The sequence below is a fragment of the Pithys albifrons genome, chromosome 6 (assembly GCF_047495875.1).
Source record: "Pithys albifrons albifrons isolate INPA30051 chromosome 6, PitAlb_v1, whole genome shotgun sequence".
Lineage (NCBI taxonomy): Eukaryota > Metazoa > Chordata > Aves > Passeriformes > Thamnophilidae > Pithys > Pithys albifrons.
Window position 1 is genome coordinate 2,349,570 of NC_092463.1, and position 27,731 is coordinate 2,377,300.

General features: G+C 54.8%; 1 protein-coding gene across 5 annotated transcripts in view; it reads right to left on the reverse strand.

Annotated features, from left to right (window-relative positions):
• Positions 1-2,544: 2,544 nt before the first annotated feature.
• Positions 2,545-27,731, reverse strand: part of TRIM9 (tripartite motif containing 9) — a 74,255-nt gene continuing 49,068 nt past the window's right edge. Inside the window, exons 4-13 of one of the 5 annotated variants that reach the window (XM_071557201.1) lie at positions 23,342-23,452; positions 22,619-22,772; positions 20,950-21,095; positions 18,659-18,797; positions 12,923-13,111; positions 10,502-10,543; positions 9,404-9,427; positions 8,057-8,360; positions 6,875-7,037; positions 2,545-4,316 (exon numbers count right to left, since the gene is read on the reverse strand). In XM_071557201.1, coding sequence (XP_071413302.1) covers positions 4,254-4,316; positions 6,875-7,037; positions 8,057-8,360; positions 9,404-9,427; positions 10,502-10,543; positions 12,923-13,111; positions 18,659-18,797; positions 20,950-21,095; positions 22,619-22,772; positions 23,342-23,452 — 1,335 coding nt within the window. In that variant the 3' untranslated portion in view covers positions 2,545-4,253. Of the gene's footprint in view, positions 4,317-6,874; positions 7,038-8,056; positions 8,361-9,403; positions 9,428-10,501; positions 10,544-12,922; positions 13,112-18,658; positions 18,798-20,949; positions 21,108-22,618; positions 22,773-23,341; positions 23,453-27,731 lie in introns of all 5 variants that reach the window. The other 4 variants (XM_071557200.1, XM_071557202.1, XM_071557204.1 and 1 more) reach the window with 4 other exon arrangements.

Genomic DNA, 27,731 nt, shown 5'->3' on the forward strand with positions numbered 1-27,731 from the left:
CCGGTCCGGCCCTGCCTCCGGTCCGGCCCAAGGGCAAGAATATCCGATATGGGCTTCCAACGCAACACTTCCTCCTCCTCCTCTTCCTCCTCCAGCCATGGCTCCGCAGGCATTCCAGGCTGTGTGTTTTCCCTGCCCGGTGTCCTGGGCTCATCTCCTCAGTGTGGGCAGCAGGGCAAGGAGAGGGGGTTCTGCCCCTCTGCCCCTCTCAGGTGAGACCCCACCTGCCTTCCAGCTCTGGGGCACCAACATCAGAAGGATGTGGAGCTGCTGGAGCGAGTCCAGAGGAGGCTGTGGAAATTCTCCAAGGGCTGGAGCCCCTGTGCTTTAGAGATTGGCTGGGAGAGCTGGGGATACCCTGGAGAATCATAGAATCATGGAATGGATTGGGTTGGAAAAGACCTCCGAGATCATCAAGTCCAACCCTTGATCCAACCCCCCCGTGATCACCAGCCCAGGGCACTGAGTGCCCTGGGCTGGTGATCACGGGGGGGTTGGATCAAGATGTGGTGGATTCTCACTCAGTGCCACATCCATAGAATGACAGAATGATAGAATGGATTGGGTTGGAAAAGACCTCCGAGATCATCAAGTCCAACCCTTGGGCCAACTCCAGTCCCTTTACCAGATCATGGCACTCAGTGCCACGGCCAAGCTCAGCTGAAAAACCTCCAGGGATGGGGAATCCACCCCCTCTCTGGGCAGCCCATTCCAATGCCTGAGCACTCTCTCTGCAAAGAATTTTTTCCTGCTCTCCAACTTCAATTTTCCCTGGCAGAGCTTGAGCCCATCGTGCCCCCTTGTCCTATTGCTGAGTGCCTGGGGAGACCTTAGAGACTCTTCCAATGTCTAAAGTGACTCCAAGAGAGCTGGAGAGGGACTTTGGACAAGAGGTTGCCATGACAGGGTACGGGGAAATGGCTTCCCACTGCCACAGGGCAGGGTTAGATTAGATTAGAAGCGTGCCCAGGCTTCTGCTTGGGTGATAATAGAATCATGCAGAATGGTTTGAGTTGGAAGAAACCTTAAAGTCCATCACATTCCACTCCCTGCCATGGGCAGGGACACCTTCCACTAGCACAGATTGCTCCAAGCCCTGTCCAATCTGGCCTGGAACACTTCGAGGGATGGGGCAGCCACAGCTTCTCTGGGCACCTGTGCCAGGGCCTGGCCACCCTCCCCATGAACAATTTCTTCTCAGTATCTCATCTAAATCTCCCCTCTGTCAGGGTAAAACCATTCCTCCTTATCCTATTGCACCAGATCCTCTGGCCCTGGGCTATTCCCTGTGCTGTCCATGACTTCCAGGCTGGTTTTACACACTGCAGAGAGGATGCAGTTTCCTGTATCTCCGGTGTCCTGGGCACGTTCCTGCTCTGGAAGGGACAAACATCCTTCTGAGATGCACTTAATGCATTAGCATTTTCTTCTTTAGGCCTGGACTTGAGCCCATGGTGAGCTCAGAGGCTGCACATTGAAAACCTCTCCCGAGGCACTTCAAGAAAACAGAGAAAGCACTGATATTCCAGCAGCAAGCCCTGGGAGAACTGTCCATGCCGTTCCCTTGGAAATGGCCCCACTACCACTCATCCCTTAGCATTTTGCCTCTGTTTCACCTCCCTGGGGAGATGCTGCTCTGTATCCAGCTTTGGTAATGTTTTCCTCCTGTAGGATTCCATCCCTCCTTCCTTATATCCCTCAGCCCCCCAGACTTCCCTGCTGATGGGCTGCAGACAGAGCAGGGAGCCCTGGGTGGCCCCGTGTCACTGGGACTGGGAGCTGCACCCTCCCCTCTCCCACTGCCCCAGCTCAGCATCTACCCTGGGAATGGGCAGTTGTCACTACTTCTCAGGAACATAAAGAAGGGATGTAGTTTGCTCAGAAAAGGCTTAAGAAAAGGCTGGGTGGGGTGTGGGCCCACTGAATCTGGGGTTCCATGTGTTACACAGGGGTGTAACGTGGGGTTTGCCATGACCTGTCTCCCTCCTGGGGCATCTCCTGGTCACAGGGTGATAAATTAAGGCTCCTGTCCCTGCTGTCCATGTGTGCTGCTGCCTCACCAGCTGTGGCACCGCTGCAGGAGGGGGAGCTGCCATGCCAGGGAAGGGGACACAGCGGCATGAAACCTGCCCCTTGGCCATCTCATGGTGCTGTTGCAGCACTGGGTTCCACAGAATCCCAGAATGGTTTGGCTTGGAAGGGACTTTAAGGACCACCTAATTCCAACCCCCTGCTGTGGGCAGGGACACCTTCCACCCAGGAAGCTCAGGTTGTTCCAAGCCCTGTCCAACCTGGCCTGGAACACTTCCAGGGATGGGGCAGCCACAGTTTCTCTGGGCAACCTGTGCCAGGGCCTGCCCACTCTCACCATCAGGAATTTCTTTAACTGGCTTCCATGCCCCCATGGACCGAGTTCTGTCCATTCCCTGCTGCTGCCTCCTGGCAGGGACAATGAGGAATGTCCACCACGAGGAATGAGATGGGAAATGAATCCCGGGGCCGTGGCGGCGCAGGGACACTCCGGGAAGCTCCGCCCTTCTCTCATAAAAGTCCTTTATTAGAACAGCAAACATGACACTTCTCGTCAGTACAGCGGCTGAGTGCAGCTACCATCGCGGGACGGGGGGACGACGTCTCACAATCACTGGGGGGTCTAAGAAGCACCATGAACATCCTAAAGAACGGGGGGTAACGGCTGGAGAGGAGCCCCGGGTGAGCCGGCCACGGGGGCTCCTCCGGGATGCACCAAGGAGCTGCTCGGCGTTGTCCCGCAACACGGCTCTCCTGCAGCTGAGAGGAACTCCTCGGTGTGAGTCAACGAGATAGCACCCATCCAATAAATTAGGAAAACTTAATGCCACAGCAACGAGGGAACCAATGGGACCGTCCTAGAGGAGGGCACGCTGGTAGGGAATGGGCTATTTACACTTGTCTTTCTGCTGGGCCGGGATTCCTGTTGCATCCCAGCCGGCCCTGGAGCGAGGAGCTGCGGTTCTCCGGCCAGGCTGGGAACATCTGGCCAGGCTGGGAACATCTGGCCAGGCTGGGAATGCTGGCACCCTCTGAGCAGTGATCCCACTGCCTGTCCTGGCTCCACCAGCCACGCCGGGAGCCGGCGAGGGACCGGAAAGCGAAGCGTGGGGATGTGAGCATGCAGGTGCCCTTGGCTCAGGAATGGGGGCTGGCACCAGGCATGGCACCCACAACCTCCCAGTCCTCTCCTGCCTCTGAATTACCAGAAAGTCAAGTAGGGAGTGGAGTCTGCCAGGAACTGCTGCCGGCAGCAGGTGCGGGCAGGGCAGCGGGAGAATATTCCTGAGTGCGTGGCAGGGCTGTGGCCAGCTCTCCTTCCTCCCCATCCCATCCCATCCCAACCCCATCCCCGGGCTTCCCGTCAGACCCTCACTGCAGAATGGATTCTCTGGTGATTGGAAGGACACTATCAGTTCAATTTAAGGCTAGGCTTTATATGGCAACTATAAAAAAATAAACACTAATCTCCAAAGAGCCGGGCGAGGGCTCTCCGGCCTATGGCTGTGGCATGTGTGCTGGCACTGGGGTGTGGGGAGCCAGGGAAGATCCCCCCGTGGGCACCTGGCATCGAACCAAGGACCTGCCAGCACCTGGAGCACCCGGGAATAGGGTGGCCACCCCCCTGCCCCACTCCTGCGCCTCAGAAACGCCTCAAGGGGACATGGGACAGAGTTGGGCGTTTTGGTAAGGACATGGAGACTGACTGGTAATCCAGGACCCACCTCTACACGTGACCGAGGGTGCTCTGCAAGAAAGGCCACAGGGGAAAGAAATATCCTGCAAAGTAACTGGGCTGGCAGGGGCAGAAGCTTTCCCGTGGTGGGGGTCCCTCTGTCCAGCCCCACGGGAAGGGAAGGCCCTCTGTGGAACGAGACGGAACTGCCCCCCAAAAACCCCAACTCAAATCAGTAAAACCAAACCTAAAAGCGGACACAGGAGAACAGCTCAGGCTACCTAAGTACTTCATCAGCCAGAAAGAGCTAAAGAGCGAAGCGCACACACACAGGACCGTGCGGAGGCCGGAGAGCGGGGGCGGCCAAAAGCCGGGGGCTTCCTTCCCGCTCTCCCTCCCCGTGTCCGGCCAGAGGCCACCTGGCAGCTGGGCAGGGACCTGGCAGCTGGACAGGGACCCAGTGGCTGGGTGGCCAGCCTTGTCCTGCAGGAGGGAACAGGCTGGCTCCTCTCATCCCAAGAAGAGGCAGCCGGCTCCGGGAGCATCCTCATGGCATGGCCGAGCGCGAAGCGTAGAATTCGGGGACGGGCAGTCCGGTGTGCAGAGTCACCTGCAATGAGAGACATGTGGCTCAGCGGTGTCCCACTGTGCCTGGTGGGAATGGCAGCTGGCACATCACCCCCAGGGAGGGCAGGAGCAGCACCCAGGGAAAGGCAGGATGCGGCTGGAGATGTGGGGAGCTCCTCCTGTCCCTCTGTGCATCCTTCCTGCTGCAGGAGGGACTGGGAGTGTCCCCAAAACAGCATCAGTAGCTTCATCTTGCTTGTTCTGACTTGCTTGTCCTGCTGGAGCCCTGTGAACTGGGACTGCTGGTACCGGGGGTACTACAGCCCAAATATTCCCAGTATTCTGACAGTTGGCTGCCAGAGAGGTGGGACATGGCAGGAGCTGGATCTTTGTGCAGTTGGGATGGACAAGAGGGGATGGAGGGGCCTGAAGGGCAGTGAAGCCATTACAGGAGACCTTGGAGAAGCTTGTGAGCTGAGGGGGGATGGAGACAGGGACAGGGACAGTGGAAGAGATAGGGACAGTGGAGGGGATGGGGACAGTGGAGGGGATGCTGGTGGGAGGAAGGACCTTTGTGGTGGGGAAGCTGAGCAGCATCAGGGTGATGGGGCAGGGTGGGGGGATGCTCAAGTGAAGACTTCAGTGGTCCCTCCTAACCCAAGCCATCCTGATTCCAGGAAAAAGGGAGTTAGGCACTTGTCTTGACTTTGTCCAGGGATGGGGAGCAATGCAGCAGAGACTGCAATTCTGGCAAAAAAGGGAGAGAGAAGGAAATACTGGAGACCTGAGGCTCACTGGTGCAGGAAAAATCCTGGTCCATCAGGCTCCATGTGTATGGATGGGCTGGGCAAGGGGCCAGGCCCTGGAAGTGCCCACACACACTGGTGAGCAGCACAGGGGGAATTCAGTTCTCTCCACAAATGCTTAATTTGAAAGGAAAGCACAATTCCTTCTTTTATTGCAGCAGCAGCATTTTGCCCTTCAGATACAGATTTATGGAAAATTTTGTCTAAAATACAACAGTTTCCTTCCTAATTAGAGCTGTTTTTAATTAGTCATATACCTCTGAAGAAGGATAATGAATGGCTTCGGTTTATAAGCAGCTTTTTATCAGCATCCCATGGGATTTCTCTGTTGTCAGGGGATTAAAGCTCCCTCTTGCCCAGAGAACTCAGAAAGCCAAGGGGCTCCAGAAATGCCTTGTCCCTTATGGCTGTCTAGAGGATTGAGGTAGGAATTAAACCCACCACACAGCAGGACATTTTCACCACACCAAATTAATACAGTACCTCTAAAACCAGTGCAGACAAGATGGGCTTCTTTAATGTTTCCTAATTAAACATTTTCCAGCCCTTCTCAAAGCTGGGCAGACTCCCCTGCCTGCAAGGCCCTGGGAGTGGGACACTGGCAGGGATGCTCCCAGGGTTTGGGATGGTTGTGACCCACCTCTGTCTCAGTGCTGCTGGAAAACTGTCACTGCCTTGGTGACAGCACAGTAAACCCTGTATCCTGAAGGATATAGTAGAGCAAGTCCTAATCCATGGATCCCTAATTTACAGAGGCCACTTGGTGCCTCCTGCCCAGAGGTGTTCAGAGAATCCCAGAATGGCTTAGGCTGGAAGGGACCTTACCCTTAAGGACCATCTCATTCCAAACCCCTGCCATTGGCAGGGAGACCTTGTGCTAGCCCACGTTGCTGGACCTGACCTTGGACAATTCCAGGGATGGGGCAGCCACAGCTTCTCTGGGCAAGCTGTGCCAGGGCCCCTCCACCATCACAGGGAAGAATTCCTTCCCACTATCCCAGCCCTCTGGCAGTGGGAAGCCATTCCCTCTTATGCTCTCACTCCATGCCCTTGTCCAAAGTCCCTCTTGAGCTTTGACATCCACTGTAGAAGACCATGACAAAATTCCTGACACCCTGAGATCATCCATTGCATGCACTGTGTCCTTGGATGTGCCTGGGCAGGTCGGAGGTGAGGGCAGTGGTGGGGGATGTGCCAAAGCTGGGTTTGGTGAACGTGGAAGACTCCCTGGGGGAGATGATGGCAGGGATGTGATCAGTGAGAAGAGAAATGAAACATGGAAATACCAGATCGGCCCAGGGAGCCACTGCTTGGTGATGTTCAGGAGAGCTGAGAGCTTGGGAGAGAGGGAGAGAAGAGGGGTTTGAAATGCCTCAAATGTAAAAAGGCTTTAAAAGGTGCCCTTCTCCCTGGTGATGGTCCCATCTGGGTCCTGGCAGAGCTGTACAAGCTGGTGAGACTCTTGTAGGGTATCATCACAACACAGTTATCAAGCCAGGAAGGGCTGGAGGATCCTGGTGCTCCACCAGCCCTGATGGAGAAACCTGGAGCAAGGAACCTGAGGCAGCAGCTGTGGCTTCAGGAAGGCCTGCCCGGATGTTTGAATCTCACAGGTGGTTTAGGGTCTAAGTTTAGCTCTTTCCAAGCCATGCCTGTTGTACAAGAGCCCTCCTGGCTCCACAAAGTCCCTGTGTTGCTGAGCAGCAACTCCCAATGCAGTGACAGCAGCATGAGGGGCAGTGTGACAGCATGTTCAGCCCCAGGGATGCTCCAAAGAGCCCATCCAAGCCTGTACCTGCACGTTCCTGTTGAGGCTGACAGCGGGGAAGAAGAGGCCCTCCAGGTTCTCGAAGGCGACAGGCCCTTGCTGGTCCTCGTTGATGGAGAACGTCAAAGTCCTCCTGGTCAAATCCAGCAGCACTCCCACCGTGGCGCCTTTTGTTATCCCACCCTCGGTTCTGCAGGACAGAGACCAGTGGCTTAATGTCCCCTGTGCTCCTGGCTCAGGGTTCAGGCCCTGCACCTCATGGACTGGTGATAGGGAATGTCACCCAGGAGCCAAGCCATGACCTGTTCCCATCCCAGCCATGCTCATGAATCCCTGGGCATCTCCTCCTAAATCCTCCTGTGGAACTGCTGCCTGTTTTGTGAGGTCCCAGAGGGCAAAGCCACCCTGAGAGCAGCCACACAGCCATGGGGGAAGCACATGGGGAGCAAAGCTGCAGGACCCACACCAAAACCTGCTGATCCATCAGGGAACAGCCCCTGAGGCTGCAGGAAGGTGACACCAGGCTCTCCCCAGTCCAAGTCCCAGGTCCCACCATCCTGTGGAGAACACAAGCAGCAGCTGTGGCACAGGGATCAAAGCAGATGTTGTTTTCTTATCATAGAATCATAGAATTGACTGGGTTGGAAAAGACCTCTGAGATCATCAAGTCCAACCCTTGGGCCAACTCCAGTCCCTTTACCAGATCATGGCACTCAGTGCCACGGCCAAGCTCAGCTTAAAAACCTCCAGAAATGGGGAATCCACCCCCTCTCTGGGCAGCCCATTCCAATGCCTGAGCACTCTCTCTGAAAAGAGTTTGTTTCTGATCTCCAAGTTAAATTTCCCCTGGCAGAGCTTGAGCCCATCGTGCCCCCTTGTCCTATTGCTGAGTGCCTGAGAGAAGAGACCAACCCCCATCTGGCCAGAACTTCCCTTGAGGGAGTTACAGGAGCTGCAAGTTGGGCATTGCTGGGAAGGGGATGCTACATGGGAAGAGTCAGCATGGAAAGAGTGGCAGGAGGCAGGGAAGGAATACTGAAATAAGGCAGGGACTGTCCCTGCATGGGGAAGGGGCACATCCTCTAATAGGATTGGGACTGTTGTCACCCTTCCCATGGGTACCTGTAGGTGTCACTGGCAAAGCCAGAGCTCTTCCCTGAGCTGAGCCTGGGCTGCGGCCTCTGGAAGATGCTGTTCCAAACCACCTACCTGTTGGTGTGGGAATTGTTGTGCATGAACCAGCTCCTGTTGTTGTCCACGTACATGGCCCAGGCCTTGTCGTCCTTGCCCAGCATGGCATCCTTCAGGACATCGATGCGTGCCACGCCGAAGGCCGGGTCGGGGTGGTTGTCGTACCGGTCGATCGACAGCTCCCAGTAATGGAGCCCTTTGGAAAAGCCCGTTTTCCCCAGCACAACCCTGTCATCGTAGCTGTTGCAGGTGACAGTCAGGTTGTCATTGGAAAAGATGATGTCAGCGTGGGCAGAGGAAGGATCGAAGGAGAACCAAGCCACTGGAACACACAAACACCGCGGGTCAGCGTGGCCGGGGCACGGCCGCCGGAGCCCCGCGGAGCAGACACGGACAGGACATGCTGCATGCAGGGAATGACACGGAGCACGCAGGGAGCTGCACGGTGCAGGGGGCTGCTGGCTCACAGAGGGCAACTTCCATCGTGGAGGGGTGCTCTGAGCTCCTCTGGCTGCAGATGCCAGCGTGGCTGAGGTTTTATGGCCAGGACCTGGAAGAGTTTTGCTCTTGCTGCTCCATGTCTCCATCTCCTCTCAGTGTCTGTCTCAGCTCATGAGCCCACAGGATCCTCATGATGGCCTAAATTTGGCCCTAGCAGGACACATGAGATACCAGACAGGTCTCCAGGCTCTATCTAACAGAATTATGGAACGGTTTGGGTTGGAAGGGACCTTAAAAACCATCTTGTTCCAACCCCCTGCCATGGGCAGGGACACCTTCCACTGGACCAGGTTGCTCCAGGCACTGTCCAACCTGACCTCACACATAACTTTTACACCGAAGGGTTGGTTACTCATGCAGCAGTTTGCAGGCTCAGGTTAGTGTGGGAAGCAGACTGACAATCAGCAGACAAACTCTGTGTGTGTATTTGAGGGCTGTTTTTGGGAACCAAAAGCACACAGAAAGGTCTCCACGGACAGAGATGCTACATCACACCAAGAAACCTCCCTGCCGAGCAACGAGACACACATAAGACAAGAACCAGCTCATGGGAAGGCTGGAAAACACCCCAAAACCTCCAGGACTCGGTACAGCTGCTGGTTTAAATGCACAGGACTTGTTACTGCAAATCTGACACAGTGTCACAGGACAGAGGGATGGGCATTCCCCAAGCCACCAGCCTGGCTCCCCCAGGTGGTTTTCTCCCCAAGGTGAAGTGACACATCCACAAAGCACTTTGACGGCTGTGGGAGGGAACACAGCTTGAAGAACACACCACTCTGGTGAGGCTGATTGAGTGTTTATTGGAGGTGCCAGCACAGCTCACATGCACGCGGGCGCCCCCCGACACAGCCCCCGCCGTACCTGCCACCATCTTTTTAATGTCAACTGTGGTCATTCCAAAGGGAAAGGCGTGCGGGAGAGAAAACAGCACGTCAGGGGGGGCAGGGAAAGGAAGGAGAAACCATTCCTGCTTGGCTGTGTCTCCAGCCAGAGCATGGAGCTTATGGCACTTTGGATCAAGGTGGGGAGAGGTGGCACAAAGGTGGGTTCAGGGTGGTTGGCACAGTGAGGAGGGAATCCATCAGGGATGGGGCTCCTTCTCCCAGAGGAACGAACGGGATTGGTCCTGCAGGCAGGCTGAGGGGGACATGCAAACAGCAACCACCTTGCTTTAATTAGCTGCAGAAGGGCTAATTGCCTCAGCAGCATTTTGCCCATGTTCAAATGCCCTTAATGAATGGGAATATGTATTGGTTTAGAATTTTAGAATCATGGAATGGTTTGGAATGGAAGAGACCTTAAAGCTCATTTCATTCAAACACCTGCCATGGGCAGGGACACCTCCCACCAGCCCAGGTTGCTCCAAGCCCTGTCCAACCTGGCCTGGGACACTCCCAGGGATGGGGCAGCCACAGCTTCTCTGGGCAAGCTGTTCCAGGGCCTGCCCATTCTCACAGGGAAGAATTCCTTCCCAATATCCCCATCTAACCCTGCCCTCTGTCCATTTAAAAGAGCAGGGGGAGAGCAGTGGGATCAGTTCTCAATTAGAGTCACTTCCAGAGCACTGACCTCAGGCTTCTCTTTCAAAGCACATGGGAGAAAAACTTTAAAAGCCTTTACATCTCACAGTAATCACTCCTTCTCCTCCAAATTTGCCTCTTGCCCAGTGGTATTGGTGGAGTCCCCATCCCTGGAGGGATTTAAAAGCCATGTGGATGTGGCACTTGGGGACATGGGTCAGTGGTGGCCTTGGCAGTGCTGGGGGAATGGTTGGACTTGATGGTCTCAGACAGCTTTTCCAAGCGTAACAATTCCATGATTCTCTGACATCTGAGACTGCTCTGCAAGCAGGGTGTGAGCAAGAAATGCTGCTCTGTTGCCAAAGTTAAAAGATTAAAAAGCAAAAAAGGACAAGGCCACACGCAGGAGGTGCCAGTTAATTATAATAAAGGTACTTGCCTAATTGAGAGTAAGGCGATCCTTGTGTGTCAAAAGTGCATCCTACAAAGAGATACTACATTTCACACATCACAGCTGAGGAACAACAACCACCTGACAAACACTTGGGAGCCTTTAATCATTAACTAAGCATCCAGCAGCCACGGGAGGCCTGATTCATTAAAAGCCAGAGAGCACCAGGAGTCACAAACACGAGCCATAAGTTTGAGTGGGGACTGTGCCCTGATTGCTCAGGATGCCAAATTGTTCAGGTTTTCTCCAGAAAGGAGGCAGGAAATTTTAGCCTTAGTGCAATGTCTGGGATTCTTGGTAAATATTCAGTAGGTTGACTGAGAAACCACCCCTTTGACGAGAGAGACTGAGGAAAGAGCAGCCACTGACGTGTTCAGTGGACAGGACCACAAGCTCTTCCAAGCTGTCTCCCTAAATGGGCTGGGCAGGAGTGGAGCAGGAAAGGGGGTCCCTGGGGGCAGATGCCTGGCCTCAGACCCCCACCAGCACCCAAAGGGCACTGGGCTGTAGCTTCATCAACTGCATGGGCAGGATGTGTTGGGATGTCCTTCATCCTCCAGGAGCTTGTCCTGATCTAGAAGCTCCTCACCAGGAGGAGAGGACAACATGAAGCCCCATGTTGGCACTGCATGGGAGGGCACTCAGGAAGCATGCTGGATTTTAAGGACACCCTGTGGAGCTCTGTGACTGGTTTTGCCCCTCCTGATGTGCCTGTTGGTGGGAAAGCCCCTGGCTGTGCTTGTGCTCCGTGCCGTGCTCCTGGCCAGTGCCAAGTGGCACCTCCTGAGGCTGTTTAATGAATTGTGCCCCGTGTCCCTGTTCAAAAAGTGCTTTTCAAGATCTCTGCATATCATTGTGGTCCAAGCTCTTCTGAGGGAGCCCATTTTGGTGTTCAGGACCCCGTTTTGCCCTGTCCCCCCACCCCAGAGTGTGGCTGCAGAGGGTCCACACTGCCCACACAGGTACCACTCACGGCCAGCACGGTGCTCTTGGAACACTGGACACAAAGGAAGGAACATTCCTAACAAAACAGCATTGAAGCCATCAGCTCACAGCAGCACGATGAGAAATAAAACATAAAAAGCACAAAGAAAAGGAAGTTTGCGGGGTCCCCAGTTATTGTGGCAAGGGTCATGCTGCAGCATTCCTCATTCCGTGTTATGGGATGGAAACCAATCGGGGGCCCCCATTCTTCCTGGGCTTACACCAGAGGAAGGCAGGAATGGCATCACTGGAGTGGTGTAAATCCAGAATGGTGGAAGAATCAGGGCCCAGGATCTTTAGCAAAGGAAGATGTGCAAAGACTGGTTAGAAAACAGCTGAGAGATCCCTGTGCCCGTGGCTCCTTGCTGGCTGCCCCAAACCACCTCTCGTTCTGTTTGACCTGCCTGTGTCCCACCACAACCCACGAGTTCAGGAACAGGGAAGGAAGCCAAGAGCTCATGTGGGGGCTGCCAGACGAGCGAGGCATCACAGGAGTGGTGTCCTCTGCTCTGCACAAACCAAGGCTTTGGTATGGTCATGTCTGGCTTTGGAAAAGCCGAGCCCAGTGCTCAAAGCTGGGTGGATGAGAGCCCAGGTCTTCAGGGTCCTAAGCCAGGCTGTGAGCTCGTCTTTGCTGGAATCACAGAATCCCACACTGGTTTGGGTTGGAGGGGACCTTAAAATCATCTCATTCAGACCCCCCGCTATGGGCAAGGACACCATCCATCAGACCAGGTTGCTCCAAGCCCTGTCCAACCTTGAACACTTGCAGGCATGGGGAGTCCACAGCCTCTCTGGGCAACAAGCCAGACCTTGTTTGCTTCCAGTCTTGCTTCTTTCTTAAGAGGGGTCTAGATTTAATTAACCAAACTCATTTCACAGACTAAATCTCCCAGCAGAGCCTCCAGTTCCTGGTCATATAGGGAAAACAAACCATGGAGGTGTTCCCACAGGTTTCTCCCAGGGAAGGTCTTTCCTTCTGACTGTCCCTTGAAACAAAATCAATGCAAACTAGAGCTGATGGATCTCCCAGTGGAAGGTGTCACTGCCCGTGACAGGAGGTTGGAATTGGATCCTTAAGGTTCCTTCCAACCCAAACCAGTGTGGAATTCCATGACCTGTTTTGCTGGCTGTGCCAAAGGGTTCAACCATGCCCTGCCAAGAACAGCACCCACATGAGGAGTTACTGTGCTGTTCCATCACCACCCCACAGCCCAAACTGCCCACGCACAGATGAAAACACCACAAGGGCTGTGCCACCAGAACCCCCTTGGCAGCAGGAGCAGGCCAGGGACAAACAGAAAGAACTCCCCCTGCCATCTGCATGTCATGGGAAAAACAAACACAACGGAACAAAACGAACAGAGACTTTGGAGATGCCCAGAAGCACAGACCAAGAGGAAATGCCAGAGGTGCTCAGCTCACCGGCTGAATTCAGGGACTGTAAGGAAGAATGCAAGCTCAGCTGGTGGGCCGAAGATCTTAGCTCAAAGTAGGATCTCCCCGAGAAGCTGGGTTGGAGATTAAGGGTGGAGGAGAAAGGACTCATTCTACGAAGCTGCGATCTTTCCAAAGGCACTGGAAAAGGGAGGGTCTGTTCTTCTGACTGCGTGTCTAAATGTAAGATCAATGCAAACTAGAGATCAGAAATGGGCTCTGCCGGACGGCGCCGCTCCATCGCCCACACCCGGAACGTGGAGCAGAGCACAGGCGCTCCAGCACCGCCTGGATCCCGCTCCAGCACCGCGCGGATCCTGCTCTGGCACCACCTGGATCCCGCTCTGGCACCACCTGGATCCCACTCTGCCACCACATGGATCCCACTCTGGTGCCACGCAGATCCCGCTCCGGCACCGCGCGGATCCTGCTCTGGCACCACACAGATCCTGCTCTGGCACCGCACGGATCCCATTCTGGCACCGCATGGATCCCACTCTGGCACCACCTGGATCCTGCTCTGGCACAGCGCAGATCCCACTCCAGCACCGTGTGGATCCTGCTCCAGCACCGTGGAGATCCCGCTCCGGTGCTGCACGGATCCTGCTCCAGCACTGCACGGATCCCACTCCAGCACTGCATGGATCCCGCTCCAGCATTGCACGGATCCCACTCTGGCATCACACAGATCCCACTCCGGCACCGCGCAGATCCCACTCTGGCACTGCCCAGATCCCACTCCGGCACCACACAGATCCCACTCTGACACCACACGGATCCCACTCCGGCACCACGTGGATTCTGCTTCAGCACCACAGAGATCCCGCTCTGGTGCCGCATGGATCCTGCTCCGGCACCGCACAGATCCCACTCCGGCACTGCCTGGATCCCACTCTGGCACCGTGCGGATCCCACTCTGCCACCACATGGATCCTGCTCCAGCACTGTAGGGATCCTGCTCCAACACTGCACAGATCCTGCTGTGGCACCGCATAGATCCCACTCTGGCACCGCGCGGATCCCGCTCTGGCACCGCACGGATCCGGCTCTGGCACCACGCGGATTCCACTCTGGCACCACACGGATCCATCTTCGGCACTGCAGGGATCCCGCTTTGGCACCACCTGGATCCCACTCTGCCACTACATGGATTCCACTCCGGTGCCATGCAGATCCCGCTCTGGCACTGCAGGGATCCTGCTCTGGCACCATGCGGATCCTGCTCTGGCACTGAAGGGATCCTGTTTTGGCACTGCACGGATCCTGCTCGAGTACCACATGGATCCCGCTCCAGCATTGCACAGATCCCACTCTGGCATCGCACAGATCCCACTCTGGCACCACACGGATCCCACTCCGGCACTGCGGAGATCCCGCTCTGGCACCACACGGATCCCGCTCGGGTACCACACGGATCCCGCTCTAGCACTGCATGGATCCTGCTCTGGCACTGCACGGATCCCGCTCTAGCACTGCGCAGACCCCGCTTGGATACCACGCGGATCCCACTCTAGCACTGCATGGATCCTGCTCTGGCACCGCACAGATCCCGCTCTGGTGCGTGGGGCAGGAATGTCTTGTGCTGTCTGAGCCAGCCAGACCCTTCAGAGCAGCCTTGCCCGGCAGCACCGGCAAGGAAGACCTGTTCATCCTCCAAAATTCCCATGTCAGTGTGACAAATTCAACAGGGATCTCTTTAAAGGGGGTCCTGCAGCTCTTCACAGTAACACACCTAAAATTCCCAGGTTACCATGCACACTTCCCACCGTGCTTTAATACATCTCACACCTTTCTGGGTACAACAATGGTGGAAAACTCAGTTGGTAACCCTGAAAGGCATTTTGCAGGGCTCTGCTAAGCTGTGTCACCCTGAAGAACCACCAAGCACCCACCTTACTCAAAGGTTGTTCGGGATGTTGTGTTCTTGGTATCCCTTTGTACCTGTCAAAACACATCTGAGCCTTACAGTGAGAATTTAACTCATGGGATTCACAGCAAAATGTCAAAGTGCAGGGAATCTCTCAGGTCATCTGTTTCCATTCCCTGCTACCACAAATGGTCACCTCCTGCAGATTCTTCCCTAACCCTATCGAGGGATAAGTTAACACAAAAATCTGGAATCCACCATCCACACATTCAGATTCCCAGGATAACGAACCCCCAGCCTTCCCATCTCAGCTGTCAATATGGATTGAGCTGGAAATCAAACAGATCAAAAGGAGACATTTCTTTCCACAGTGGGTTGTAACTTCTGCTGCTGCTGTGGAAGCAAAGGGTGTCAGTGGGGTCAGACAGGGGGCACATCATTTATTGCACAACAGGTCATAAAATGCAGCTCAAGGTGAGGGAGGGACGGGCTCTCAGACCTAACCAGGAGTGAGAGGAACTACTACCATGAGTAACCACGCTCATGGCTCCCCCTGATCAGCACCCTACAGCTCCTCACAGGCTGTTTGACCTTGGGTTGTTCACCCCTTCCCAAGAGCTGCTGGTTAAAAAGCCCTGGTTGCTGCTGAGGGTCCCTCCATGGATGGCCAGGAATATAAAGGTGGGCTCCAAGTGAGGAGCTGGGCTTGAAAGAAGAGAAGAGGGGCTTGACTATGCTGGAGAAGGGAGGACGAAGCTCTGGGCCTGGGGAGCAGGCAGGGACAGTCCCCTCCAGCACTGCTGAGCTTCTCTTCTCCATCTGAGACAAGCAGGTCCTTCATCCTGCCATGCAGCACATGGAAAAACACAACACTGGAGGGACTCAGGAGAATCTCAGAAACCCATGTAGAGAAAAGCAGCCCAGCAACCAGCCCACCTGCAGGCCCCAAGCCCTCAGGAAGGTCTGTAAGTCAGCAGGAGACTGACCAGAGGCTGGAAAATCTCCTGGATGAGGGAAGACCCTGAGAGCAGGAGCTGCCCAGCACAGGGAGGAGGAGGCTGGGAGAGATCCCAGGTCTCCCAAGGATAAGGAGAGCCAAGCAATGCTGCCACTGACCAAGTTCTGGGAGATGCCTGTGCCCTGGACAGGGTCACCTTACAAGCTTTATTCCAGACTGATTGCCCAGCCTACACCTGAACTTCATCCCACAGAAATGGGGAGATTAAGGCAGGTCTCACACGGCAGAGCCTTGGAGGCCAAGATGTGACAGAGCAGGAGACATGGCCTGACATCAGCCCAGGAGAGGACATGGTTCAGGGTGAGGACTTTGCCTTCAGGCCTTGCTCCCATTTGGCTCTGCTGATGATGGGCATTTTCACCCCTGGGAAGCCTCCCCATGTGGGAAGGGCTCTGGAGCACTGACTTTCTCCCAACCAGGAACCACTTTGTCCTGCTGGTGGCACCAAAACCAGCTTTAAAGAGTGAACTGCAATAGTTTCCTTTGGGCTGAGCAGAAGATGCCCCACACCAGGGGCTGGGAAGATGCTGTGTGTGCCACCTTCCCATGGGATATTCCCATCAGTGCTGCCTGGCTCTCCCTGGCTGTTTGGCTGGGCAGGACCACAGAACCCCACACACAATTTCACATCTCAACCTTGTTCTCTTCAGATTCTGAGGCCTTGCAAGATGTTTCATTCCCTGCTCTACCACCTATTTCACTGTTCACAGAGCAGGCAGAAGAAAGACTCCAGCCCCCTTCCATAGGCTGCACATAAAGATTTAATGGGCCAGGACTACAAACCAGCTTTTAAATAAAGAATTCCTCATAACCACTTAACAGCAGGACAGCCACGTTCCAAGAGATGTTCTCTTTGCATTCAACCCATCTCTTCTTTTATGCACTCCTCCCACACCACCACTTTGCAGGGAGCTGCAGAGCTCAGCTGAAGAGGAAAGCTAAACCTACTTCACACAAAACAGCTCTTAAGGGCCTGATGCTGCTGGAAAAGGCAGAAATAAAAGCCCAGCCTTGGAGAGAGCTGCGATGTGCGAGCTCCATTCAACGAGTCCCGTGGATATCCGGAGGCCGCACGCAGATGTAATTTCTTTCTCTTTGAATCCTAAAAGCTCAGACGGGCCTCTAAGAGCACAAAATGCTCCAGGCCCATTTGACTTTTCCTCCCTCTTTCTTTCCTGATGGAATAACAAATGCAAAAGCTCATTCAAGTGAAAAGGCTGAATGCAGCAAACTTTCAGCTGATGCTCTGAGGAGTGGAGCTTCTCTCTGGTGCACAGGACATGGCCCTGCTGGGACCAGGAACAGCCATTTTATCCCAGATTCCTTCCTATTTTGGAGCTTGGGCTTGGAATGAGGACACCTATGAGAGGAAATCAGAGCTGGGAAGATCATAGTGGGGACCCTGGAGACTCTTGGCTGGGACAACTTAAAGCCCAGCTGGTTTTGGTTAGGAAGCTGTGTCTCAAATGGGTTTTAGGAGACATAAATGTGAGGAGAAACCAAAGCTCTGCTGTCTCCTGCCAAGGGTAGTGAAGTGGGTGAGAACTGTTGACCTTCAGGCTTTGGTAGAGGTCCTGGCCACCACAGCACGGGGCTGGATCTGGGCTGTCCCATCCCCAGGAATGCTGAGGTTTCCTTGATGCTGGTGCTCAGCTTTGCAGACACACACACTGATGTTTGTCTGACAGATGTGCCAAGGCCTTTGCACCTGTGATATCAGCTTCCTGTCTCTCCTGTGGGAAGGTTTCTCACAGATTTACTCTCCACTAGGCCTCTGTCACATGTGGCTGACTCCCATTCCTTGCTGAACTGCTCACACATCCAAACCTGGCACATGCCCTTTCCCAACTGGAATGGTTCTCTCCTGCAGGTAAGTGCAAGCAGCAAGAGAAACAGCACCATACCCTTGCTCTGCTTTTCCTTCTCTTTTTTCAGCAGAAAGCCCACTCTTCTCCTTGCTCAAAGCCACCAGAGATGCTTTGTGGCAGGAAAACTCTCGCCCTCCTTTCACCCTACAAGCTGTGGGTGCTCCTTTCTGATCCCAGCTGCCAACCAGCTGGATGCTGCCATGGAAAACTCCTCACACGGCTCGGAAAAGAGAGATTTTAGTCTGGGAGCAAGGAAAAGGGATTCCACCAAGCGTGGAAGACTCCCAGGGAGGGGTTTTGTGGTGGCAGTGAAGCTGTGGGGCAGCAGACACAAGGGTGGGGGCTGATCTCCTCCTCCACAGCTGCTTCCAACTCCCACCTCAGGTCCAGCCTTCCCACTCTCCACCTGCATGGCAGAAATAAGCCAATTTTCCACATTGGATTAAGGGCCTGGTGTGACAAATGTACTTAAAGCCTGGTGGGGAGACTCCTCTGCAACCTCCAAGGGAATGTTTAATATTCCAGCCGAGCTCCTGCCTGTGTGGGGGTGATGCAGACGATGCCACCAGGGCTGGCTGTGCATCCCCGGATCTGCAAGGACACCCACATGGCTCTGTGTCCCCTCTGCTCTCTGTCCTGCACTTCCAGGGACTAAATCCTGTGGTTACAGCCCTCAGGAGCAACACTGACAGTGTTTTGTTTCAGATGGGATTAAAGAAACCATCTGAGCTCCCCTTTGTGCATTTTGTGAACGTGAACTTCAATACCTCCCACTGCACCTCTCCAAAGAACATCCTCTGCAAAGCAAAGGGGGTGAGAGACAAATTCTGGCACTGCTTAAGGCCCCTGCCACCACTTTTCCCTCTGGTCAGCACTGGCTTTCCTGCAGGGAATGCTCAGGACCAGCAGAGCTAAGCTGGGGGGTGAGCGGTGTCCGAGCGCTCCGGGCTGGAGTTGGTGCCATTCCTTACCCTCGGATGTCTGGAGCACCAAGGTCTTGCTGTAGGGACTCACTCCTGACTTGTTGAAGGCCTTGACTCGGGCGCTGTAGGTGCTGTTGAAGTGCAGCCCATCCACTGTGCACATGGTCTCCTTGCCCACATACACCTCCTGCAAGGCAACCATGGTTAGTGCCCAGAGCTTGGAGTGCCAGGAGTGGGCAAACAGCTCCTGGAGGTCAGGATGCACAGGGTTCAGCCCTGCTCTGCCTCCTGGGGCACACTTGTAAGCACTGTGTGGCTAAAGCAGAGCAGAATGACCCTGTGATGTGTTCCTGTGTGGGCAGCAGCTGAGGGAGGGGATCCTGTCCCTCTGCTCTGCTCAGGTGAGATCCACCTGGAATGCTGCATCCTGCTCTGAGGCTCCCACAACATCAGAAGGATGTGGAGCTGCTGGAGTGAATCCAGGGGAGGCCACAGAGATGTTGCTTCAAGGGCTGGAGCTCCTCTGCTCTGGAGCCAGGCTGGGAGATCTGAGGTGCTCACCTGGAGAAGAGAAGGCTCCAGGGAGACCTGAGAGCCCCTTCCAGTGCCTAAAGGAGCTCCAGGAGAGCTGGAGAGGAACTGGGAACAAGGCATGGAGGGACAGGACAAGGGGGAATGGCTTCCCACTACCAGAGGGCAGGGATAGATGGGATATTGGGAAGGAATTCTATCAGAGGCAAGTGCTGAGTCTTGGTCTCCCCACATCCAGCCTCCTGCTCCTTCCTCTCTCCAGATCCCACCCATGGCACCTCTCTTCACCTTGACCCTGCTCTGGCTCCTGCCTGCCTGAGTATTTTATGGAGGAATTCAGAGCACAATGGGCTGGTCCCACACCTGCTCCCAGTGGGTGTGAACACGCCAGGATAATTATCAGCGTGTCGGATCAGAGAAAAAACCATATTTTAATTGTGTAATTACAGCAATTTAAAAGCCCTCAGGCCCTAAACACCTCTGCTTGCTGGCAGCTGGCAAAGCATGAAGCTTTCATGGTAATTAGTATACCTTGCATGAAATATTCAGCAACCTAAAAATATGGAGCTTCACAGAATTATGGAATCCCAGAACGGTTTGGGTTGGAAGGGAACATTAAAGAGCATCTCATTCAACCCCCTGCCATGGGCAGGGACACCTTCTACTAGAGCAGGTTGTTCCAAGCCCTGTTCAACCTGGCTTTGGTGTCCAGGGATGGGGCAACCTGTGCCAGGGCCTGCCCATACTCACAGCCAGCAATTCCTTCCCAATATCCCATCTTTCCCAGCCCTCTGGCAATGGGAAGCCATTCCCCTTGTCCTGTCCCTCCAGGCCCTTGTCCCAAGTCCTTCTCCAGCTCCCTTGGAGCCCCTTTAGGCCCTGTAAGAACAAAGCAGAGCCAACAGCTGCTCCTGGAGATCTGAATCCTACCCTGACCTTCTGGAGAGCGTGGGCAAGCCCTTGGGTTTCCTTTCTCAGTGGGGATGCTCAGTCCTTCAGGAGGGATCCAAGAGGTGCAGAGGGGGTGCAAAGCAGCCCTTTGCCATCATTTGGTGGCTCCTGTCCCAAGAAGGGGCCTGGGGGTCGTTCTGCTCTGCTCTTGGCTGTGTGGATGTTTGGGCTCTGAGCTGCAGACCATGGTGGACACTGAATGTGAGGGAAGAGCAGTTTGTGGGGTCCAACCTCGCTGTTACAGCATATCCTGACTGGCCTGATGAGCCAGAGCAAGGTTTGCCTTCCCTGCCTGCTGGGCTGCAGATGGGCAAGTGAGGATCCCACCCAGAATGCCCAGGGCCTTGCCACCCTCCCAGCCAAGACTTTCTTAGAATCATAGAATCGATTGGGTTGGAAAAGATCTCCAAGATCATCGAGTCCAACCCTTGGGCCAACTCCAGTCCCTTTACCAGATCATGGCACTCAGTGCCACGGCCAAGCTCACCTTAAAAACCTCCAGGGATGGGGAATCCACCCCCTCTCTGGGCAGCCCATTCCAATGCCTGAGCACTCTCTCTGCAAAGAATTTTTTTCTGCTCTCCAACTTCAATTTCCCCTGGCAGAGCTTGAGCCCATCGTGCCCCCTTGTCCTATTGCTGAGTGCCTGGGAGAAGAGACCAACCCCCACCTGGCTATAACTTCCCTCCCAATATCCCATCTAGCCCTCCCCTCTGGCAGTGAAAAGCCATTCTGCTTTTCAGGGAAAACAGGACTTGCAAGAAGTATGAGGAAAAAAACGTGTGGTCACTTCCCAACAGGCAAACACCGGAGGGAGGAGCATCCCCTTCCCGCTGGGACTGGCTCCGGACACTCACCCTGAACTGGCCGCCGTTGCCGTCGTCGAGCTCCAGGATGTATCCCTCCACCTGCACCGTGGACAGAGGGGGCTGCTTCCAGGACAGGGTGGCACTGTTGTTGTGGGTGCAGCACTCCTCCAGCTGCAGGATGGGCGGCGCCGGCACTGGGGACGACACTAAACCCCAGTCAGTGCCACCCTGGCTGGTGGCACCGCACGGGGTCACAGGGATGCGTTTATTCCCTAAGGGTCTGTGGTCTGCAGGGTGTGACATGGAGAGGAAGCACAAAGGACTCCAAATTTCTCCACCTCCCAGCCAGGGGAAGCTGAGGTTTCCCCCACAGCTTTTCTGCTTTGTTCCTGTTTTCTAATTAATTTTCGGGAATTACGGCAGCACAACAACACAGCTGGTACAGAGCTGCCTGGTCCAGCCAATCCCAAACCTGGGACACTCTCCCAAAGCTCCACAGAGCCCTGGGCCTGGACTTATCTACAGCCCAGAAGCAAGTGCTGCTCTGCCTTTCCATCAAATAAATTCACTGTAACAGAAAGGAGAGGAATTAAACCTGGGGGGCTGAGTACCCCCTATGGCCTCCCATCAGCTACACAGGGGACAGAAAGGACTCCCAGGGTTGTTCCTGCTGTTTTTGGGAATCTATACATGTGTCATGCAGCCCATTCCTGCTCTGAAAAGCATGGAAGAGTGACAGTGTGACAGGGAAGGGAGATGTCCACTGATACATCTCTCAACAGAGCTGCTTGTCCACCACCCTCATCCTCACTGCCCAAGTGACAAGAGCAGTGAAAACTAACATGGAGAATCCAGACAAGCTGTGGAGCAGCCAGGGATGCCTGGGAGAGAAAAGATGGACTTGCTGGCAAAGGCTCAGTTTTCACCCTCTGTGACTTCTCCATCTCCTGGGTTGGACCCTCAGGAACAGCCAGGGACAGGGGGTGGGATGCCCTGTACCTGCTGCTCACCTGCTCTTTACCAACACCTCCCTCCCTCCCCTGGTGCTGTGACACAGATTTGGGATCCATACCCCACCTTCTGCAAGTCTACAAAACCCACAACTTATTTCCACAGTGAGGGTGAGATGAGAGGAGGAGGGAGATGATGAGAGGAGGGTGGGCAGCTAAACCAGCAGCAGATTTGCTCTTATTAATTAAAAATAACCCTCTGGGCTAAATTACAGGAAGGGAGGGCTAATGTAAAACAGCAACCCAGCCCTCCCTGGGTTTGCTATCAAAAAATACCACTGACATTTCAAAAGAGCAGTTGGGCTAATGATGAGAAACCACAAATGGTCCCTCCTCACTGCTGCAAAGTCCAGCAGGTTCTTGATCCGAAGATGCTCATTATTGTGATCATGCCCAACCTGCAGAGCACTTTTCGATGCACTTTTTAAGGCACTAAGAACTTTCTAATGCACTCAGAGAGGTTTTCCAGGCAAAGCCTAGCCCCTGGCACCCTGGCTTGGCACACAGGTGCCCAGGGATCTGAGACAGGGAGGCAGATGGTTGGCCCAAGGCTGCAAAACACAAAGAAATGGGCATAACTCTGGGTCTGGGGCACTCAGTCTTGCTGGGAGAAGACAAGAAACTCTTCTCTCCTGCCCCTTCCCTCTGAGATGCTGCATGGAATGAGAAGAGGTGGGCTTTGGAAAGGGATTGGAAATAACCCTTACCTTTCATCTGGACAAAGTCAAGCTGGTGGATGGACTGGAGCAGAGGAGCGTTGTCCAGGTTCAGGTCGAAGTCTGTGGTCATGCGTGGGGTGAGCGTCCCCTTTCCCCACTGGTCCTCGGTCATGTGCACTCTCCTGATGAGAGCGTCGGAGATCTGGAGACCAGGAGCAGCTCAGCCACCATGGACCACTGGGATGTGAGCTGTGCCATGTCCCCACCCTGCTCCTCTCCCTCCCTCTGACTCCCAAAGGCTGGGATGGCACATGTGGGTTCCAGCATCGCCCCTCGCCGCAGGCTCAGTTGGCAGAGGGGACCTGGGAGCTCTGGGGACTGTTTAAAGGCAGTTCCAGTACCAAAAGGACCAGCCCAGGAATGAGTGGTGGGATGCAGTTCCAAGGGCTGGGTGTTGGTCTCTCCATGGAGAGCCATGAGACAGCACGTTCTGATCCCTGCTCCAGAGAGACACCACCCACCACCTCCTGCTAAATCCCAAATTTATCCCCAGACCATCTGTTCCTCCAGTCAGAGTCAGAAATGTCCCTGCTCTGGCTCTGCTTCTGTCCTGCTGTGGAGATGAGATCAGAGGCTGGTCCCAGATTTCATGGCTGGAAAAGCTGGGCACATCCCCCTTGGTGTAACCCCCAGCTCTGCTACGTTGGACTCAGCTCTGCAGGGTCCATCCCACTCCCCTCACAGCCCCCACAGGAGCAGCTCCACACCAACCTGCAGGAATCCACTGGGATCGTTCTCCTTGATGACCTCCAGGCAATATTCCATCAGGCCCGTGGTCTGGCGCAGCTTCACCGTGCAGTGGGAGATCTGGTCTCGCACCACCTGCCAGGGCACAGGGACAGCAGGGGGGTCACAGCTCTGGGGTGTGGGGAGATGGGGAGCCAAAGGCCTTTGGAGCTGTGTGGGCACAGGGACAGGGACAGGACATGTGAAGGGAGGCAGAGACTCAAGGGAGCTGGCCAAGACTCACACACTGAATTCCAGATCTTTGGAAAACCTGTGAGCAACAACATAAAATCCCAGAATGGTTTGGGGTGGAAGGGCCTTTAAAGACCACCTAGTCCAACACCTTGCCATGGGCAGGGACACCTTCCATTATCCCAGGTTGCTCCAAGCCCTGTCCAGCCTGGCCTTGGACACTCCCAGGGATGGGGCAGCCACAGCTTCTCTGCCCAACCTGTGCCAGGGCCTGCCCACCCTCCCAGACAATAATTCTTCCTCAATATCCCACCTAGCCCTGCTCTCTGGCAGTGGGAAGCCATTCCCTGTGTCCTGTCCGTCCATCCCTTGTCCCCAGTCCCTCTCCAGCTCTCCTGGAGCCCCTTTAGACACTGGAGGGGGCTCTCAGGTCTCCCTGGAGCCTTCTCTTCTCCAGGTGATCCTCCCCAGTTCTCCCAGCCTGGCTCCAGAGCAGAGGGGCTCCAGCCCTGGAGCATCATCGTGGCATCCTCTGGATTCACTCCAGCAGCTCCACACCCTTTTGATGTTGGGAACCCCAGAGCTGGAGGCAGCACTGCAGGTGGGGTCTCACCAGAGAGGAGCAGAGGGGGAGAAACCCCTCCTTGACCCTCAAGATGTCAATGGTTGACATTCCCATGGCATTCCCAGGAGCAGTGTCCTGGGATCAGGATGGAGGGGTCAGGGGCACCAGGGTGTTCCCATGGGCACCAGGGACACCTTCCACTAGACCAGGTTGCTCCAAGCCCCATCCAACCTGGCCTGGAACACTTCCAGGGATGGGGAGTCCATAATCTTTCTGGGCAACCTGTTCCAACAAACCTTGTTTAGCTCCAAATTACCAACCCACGTAATTATTCAAAGCAGGACAGTTCCATGCCCTGTTTTTAATTAAGCAGCTTCCAAATGGCAGTTTATGAGCTTCATGCAAGGCAATGCCTATTTCCATGGATACACAGTTGCCCAATCCATCCTTGGCTCTGGGGCAGCTGCACCCACCATGCCCAGTATTTTGGTATTTCCAAGAGGGATGAACACACCACCTCCCCCAGCTGCAGCTCTGAGGGTCTATTTGATACGTCCACGTTGCAGAACTGACTCATTTCTCCACCTCAGAGGGTGAGAAGTGCCAGTGAGAGGAGACAAATAAATCCTGCTGGCCTTGGCTGGGCTCCTCATGGAGCTCTTCCAGGGGCAGGCTCCATGATAAGACACATCTTCTTGCACCCACAGCTGGTTCCCCAAGGGATGACATTCCAGCATCCCAGCAGAGGAGCACAAGTGTGTTTACTGGTGCCTGAGGGCTCTGCTGACCTTCCCTGAGGCACAGCAGGGAGGAGAGGATTCAGGCTGGATACCATGAGGGTGTATTTGAAGGTTGGCTGGTCCTTCATATCCTCAGGATTTCTGCCACTGGAGACTGGCAGAGCAGCTCAGGAAGAGACATTTGATGCTCAGAGGAATGTGCTCATGACAGATAATTCCCTTTTTTATCCCTGGAAGAGCTTTAAAGCTGTGTACAGTTCTCCAGTGGCACTGAACAAAGCTGTGCTGCTCTGTGGGGCACAGACAGGGTGTTACAATGAGGATGGGCTTTGCTTCAGATCTGCAGGTGCAGATGAGAAAAGCTGCAACAACCAGGGCTGAACATTCCTGAGGGCACAGGGTCCCTGTGCCCGCTGCTCCATGGGCACCTGGATGCTCACACCAGGCCGGGAAGCACCTCCTCCTGTGAGCATCCCTACAGCAACCCTGTGTGAGGGATGGAGAGGTGGAAGGAAGCACATGGTGCAGTGAATGAACCTGGATTCCAGGGGAGGTGACTCCTGCAGGGCAATCAATCCCATCATGTGTGGTTTAATTTTCATTTAATCACCTCTACTGAATCACTGAGCAGGAAGAGAAGAATTACCAGCCTTGCAGCTCAGAATCACAGAGTCATTTAGGTTGGAAAAGCCCTCCAAGATCATCCAGCCCACCCATTCCCCAGCACTGCCAAGCTCACCACTGACCCATGTCCCCAAGTTCCACATCCACAGGGATTTTAAATCCCTCCTGGGATGGGGACTCCACCACCCCTGCCCTGGGCAGCTGTGCCAGCGTTGGACAACCTTTTCCATGAAGAAATTTCCTCTCAGGTCCAATCTAAACCTCCCCTGGTGCAATTTGAGGCTGTTTCCTCTTGTCCTGTCACTTGTTTTCCTGGGAGGCTCGGGACAGCACATCATCTTCTGTGAAATGCCACTGAACACTCTCCAAGAAAGCTCTGGATTTTTAGGGAGCAGCCACTCCTTGCTGCTTTTAGCAATCCCAGCCTGGTGTTTCCAGGCTGTGGCAGAGGGAGGCTGAGCCAGCCTGGGTGCTGGGCAGGGTGCAGGGTGGACAAGGCAGCAGAGGGAGCTCCCACACTGCTCCTCTGGACCCAGACCTGTGGATGGAGCCTTGTGGAGATGCTGGATGGCTGTGACACGCAGCCAGGGAGCAGCAGGACCAGCACACACTGGTTTTGGCCTCAGATGGTGTTGCAGTAGAGGGAAGAGTTCATTCAATGCCAGTTTCTAACCCTTGAGTGCACTGAATGGCTCTGCTGTGGTGAATCAGAATAGTTGGGGTTGGAAGGGACCTTAAAGATCATCCCATTCCACCCCCTGCCATGGGCAGGGACACCTCCCACCAGCCCAGGGTGCTCCAAGCCCTGTCCAACCTGGCCTGGGAGACTCCCAGGGATGGGGCAGCCACAGCTTCTCTGGGCAACCTGTGCCAGGGCCTGCCCATACTCACAGGGAAGAATTTCTTCTCAGTATCCCATCTAACCCTGCCCTCTGGCAGTGGGAAGCCATTCCCCTTGTCCTGTCACTCCAGGCCCTTGCCCAAAGTCCTTCTCCTGCTCTCCAGGAGCCCCTTTAGGCCCTGTAAGAACAAAGCAGAGCCAACAGCTGCTCCTGGAGATCTGAATCCTACCCTGACCTTCTGGAGAGCGTGGGCAAGCCCTTGGGTTTCCTTTCTCAGTGGGGATGCTCAGTCCTTCAGGAGGGATCCAGGAGGTACAGAGGGGCAGCCCTTTGCCATCATTTGGTGGCTCCTGTCCCAAGAGGGGCCTGGGGGTTGTTCTGCTTTGCTCTTGGCTCTGTGGCTCCTTGCCCTGTACTCTGCGTTGGGGAGGCCACACCTTGAGTGTTGTGTTCAGTTCTGGGCCCCTCAGTTCAGAAAGGATATTGAGGGGCTGGAGTGGGGCCTGAGAAGAGCAATGAGGCTGGAGAAGGGACTGGATGTGGCACTGAGTGTCCTCTTAAACACCTCCAGGGACAGAGAATCCAACATGTCTTGATCCAACCCCACTGTGATCACCAGCCCAGGGCACTCCGTGGACTTGATAATCTCAGAGGTCTCTTCCAACCCAAATGAGGAGAGAAGAGCAACAAGGCTGGAGAAGGGACTGGAGCACAAGCCCTATGGGGAGAGGCTGAGGGCGCTGGGGGTGTTCAGCCTGGAGAAGAGGAGGCTCAGAGGTGACCTCAGCACTGTCTGGAACTCCCTGAAGGGAAGTTCTGGCCAGGTGGGGGTTGGTCTCTTCTCCCAGGCACTCAGCAATAGGACAAGGGGGCACGATGGGCTCAAGCTCTGCCAGGGGAAATTGAAGTTGGAGAGCAGAAAAAAATTCTTTGCAGAGAGAGTGCTCAGGCATTGGAATGGGCTGCCCAGAGAGGGGGTGGATTCCCCATCCCTGGAGGTTTTTGAAACTGAGCTTGGCCGTGGCACTGAGTGCCATGATCTGGTAAAGGGACTGGAGTTGGCCCAAGGGTTGGACTCGATGATCTCGGAGGTCTTTTCCAGCCCAACCCATTCTATGATTCTGTGATGTTTGGGCTCTGAGTTGCAGATCATGGTGGACACTGAGTGTGAGGGAAGAGCAGTTTGTGGGGTCCAACCTCGCTGTTACAGCATATCCTGACTGGCCTGATGAGCCAGAGCAAGGTTTGCCTTCCCTGCCTGCTGGGCTGCAGATGGGCAAGTGAGGATCCCACGCAGAATGCCCAGAAAAGCCACCTCCTTCCTCCATGTCAGACCCCTCTCCGGAGGGAACGCACGTGCAGCTGGGAAGGCAGCAAAGATGGGATTGCTAAAACAATCTTCTTATGTTCTT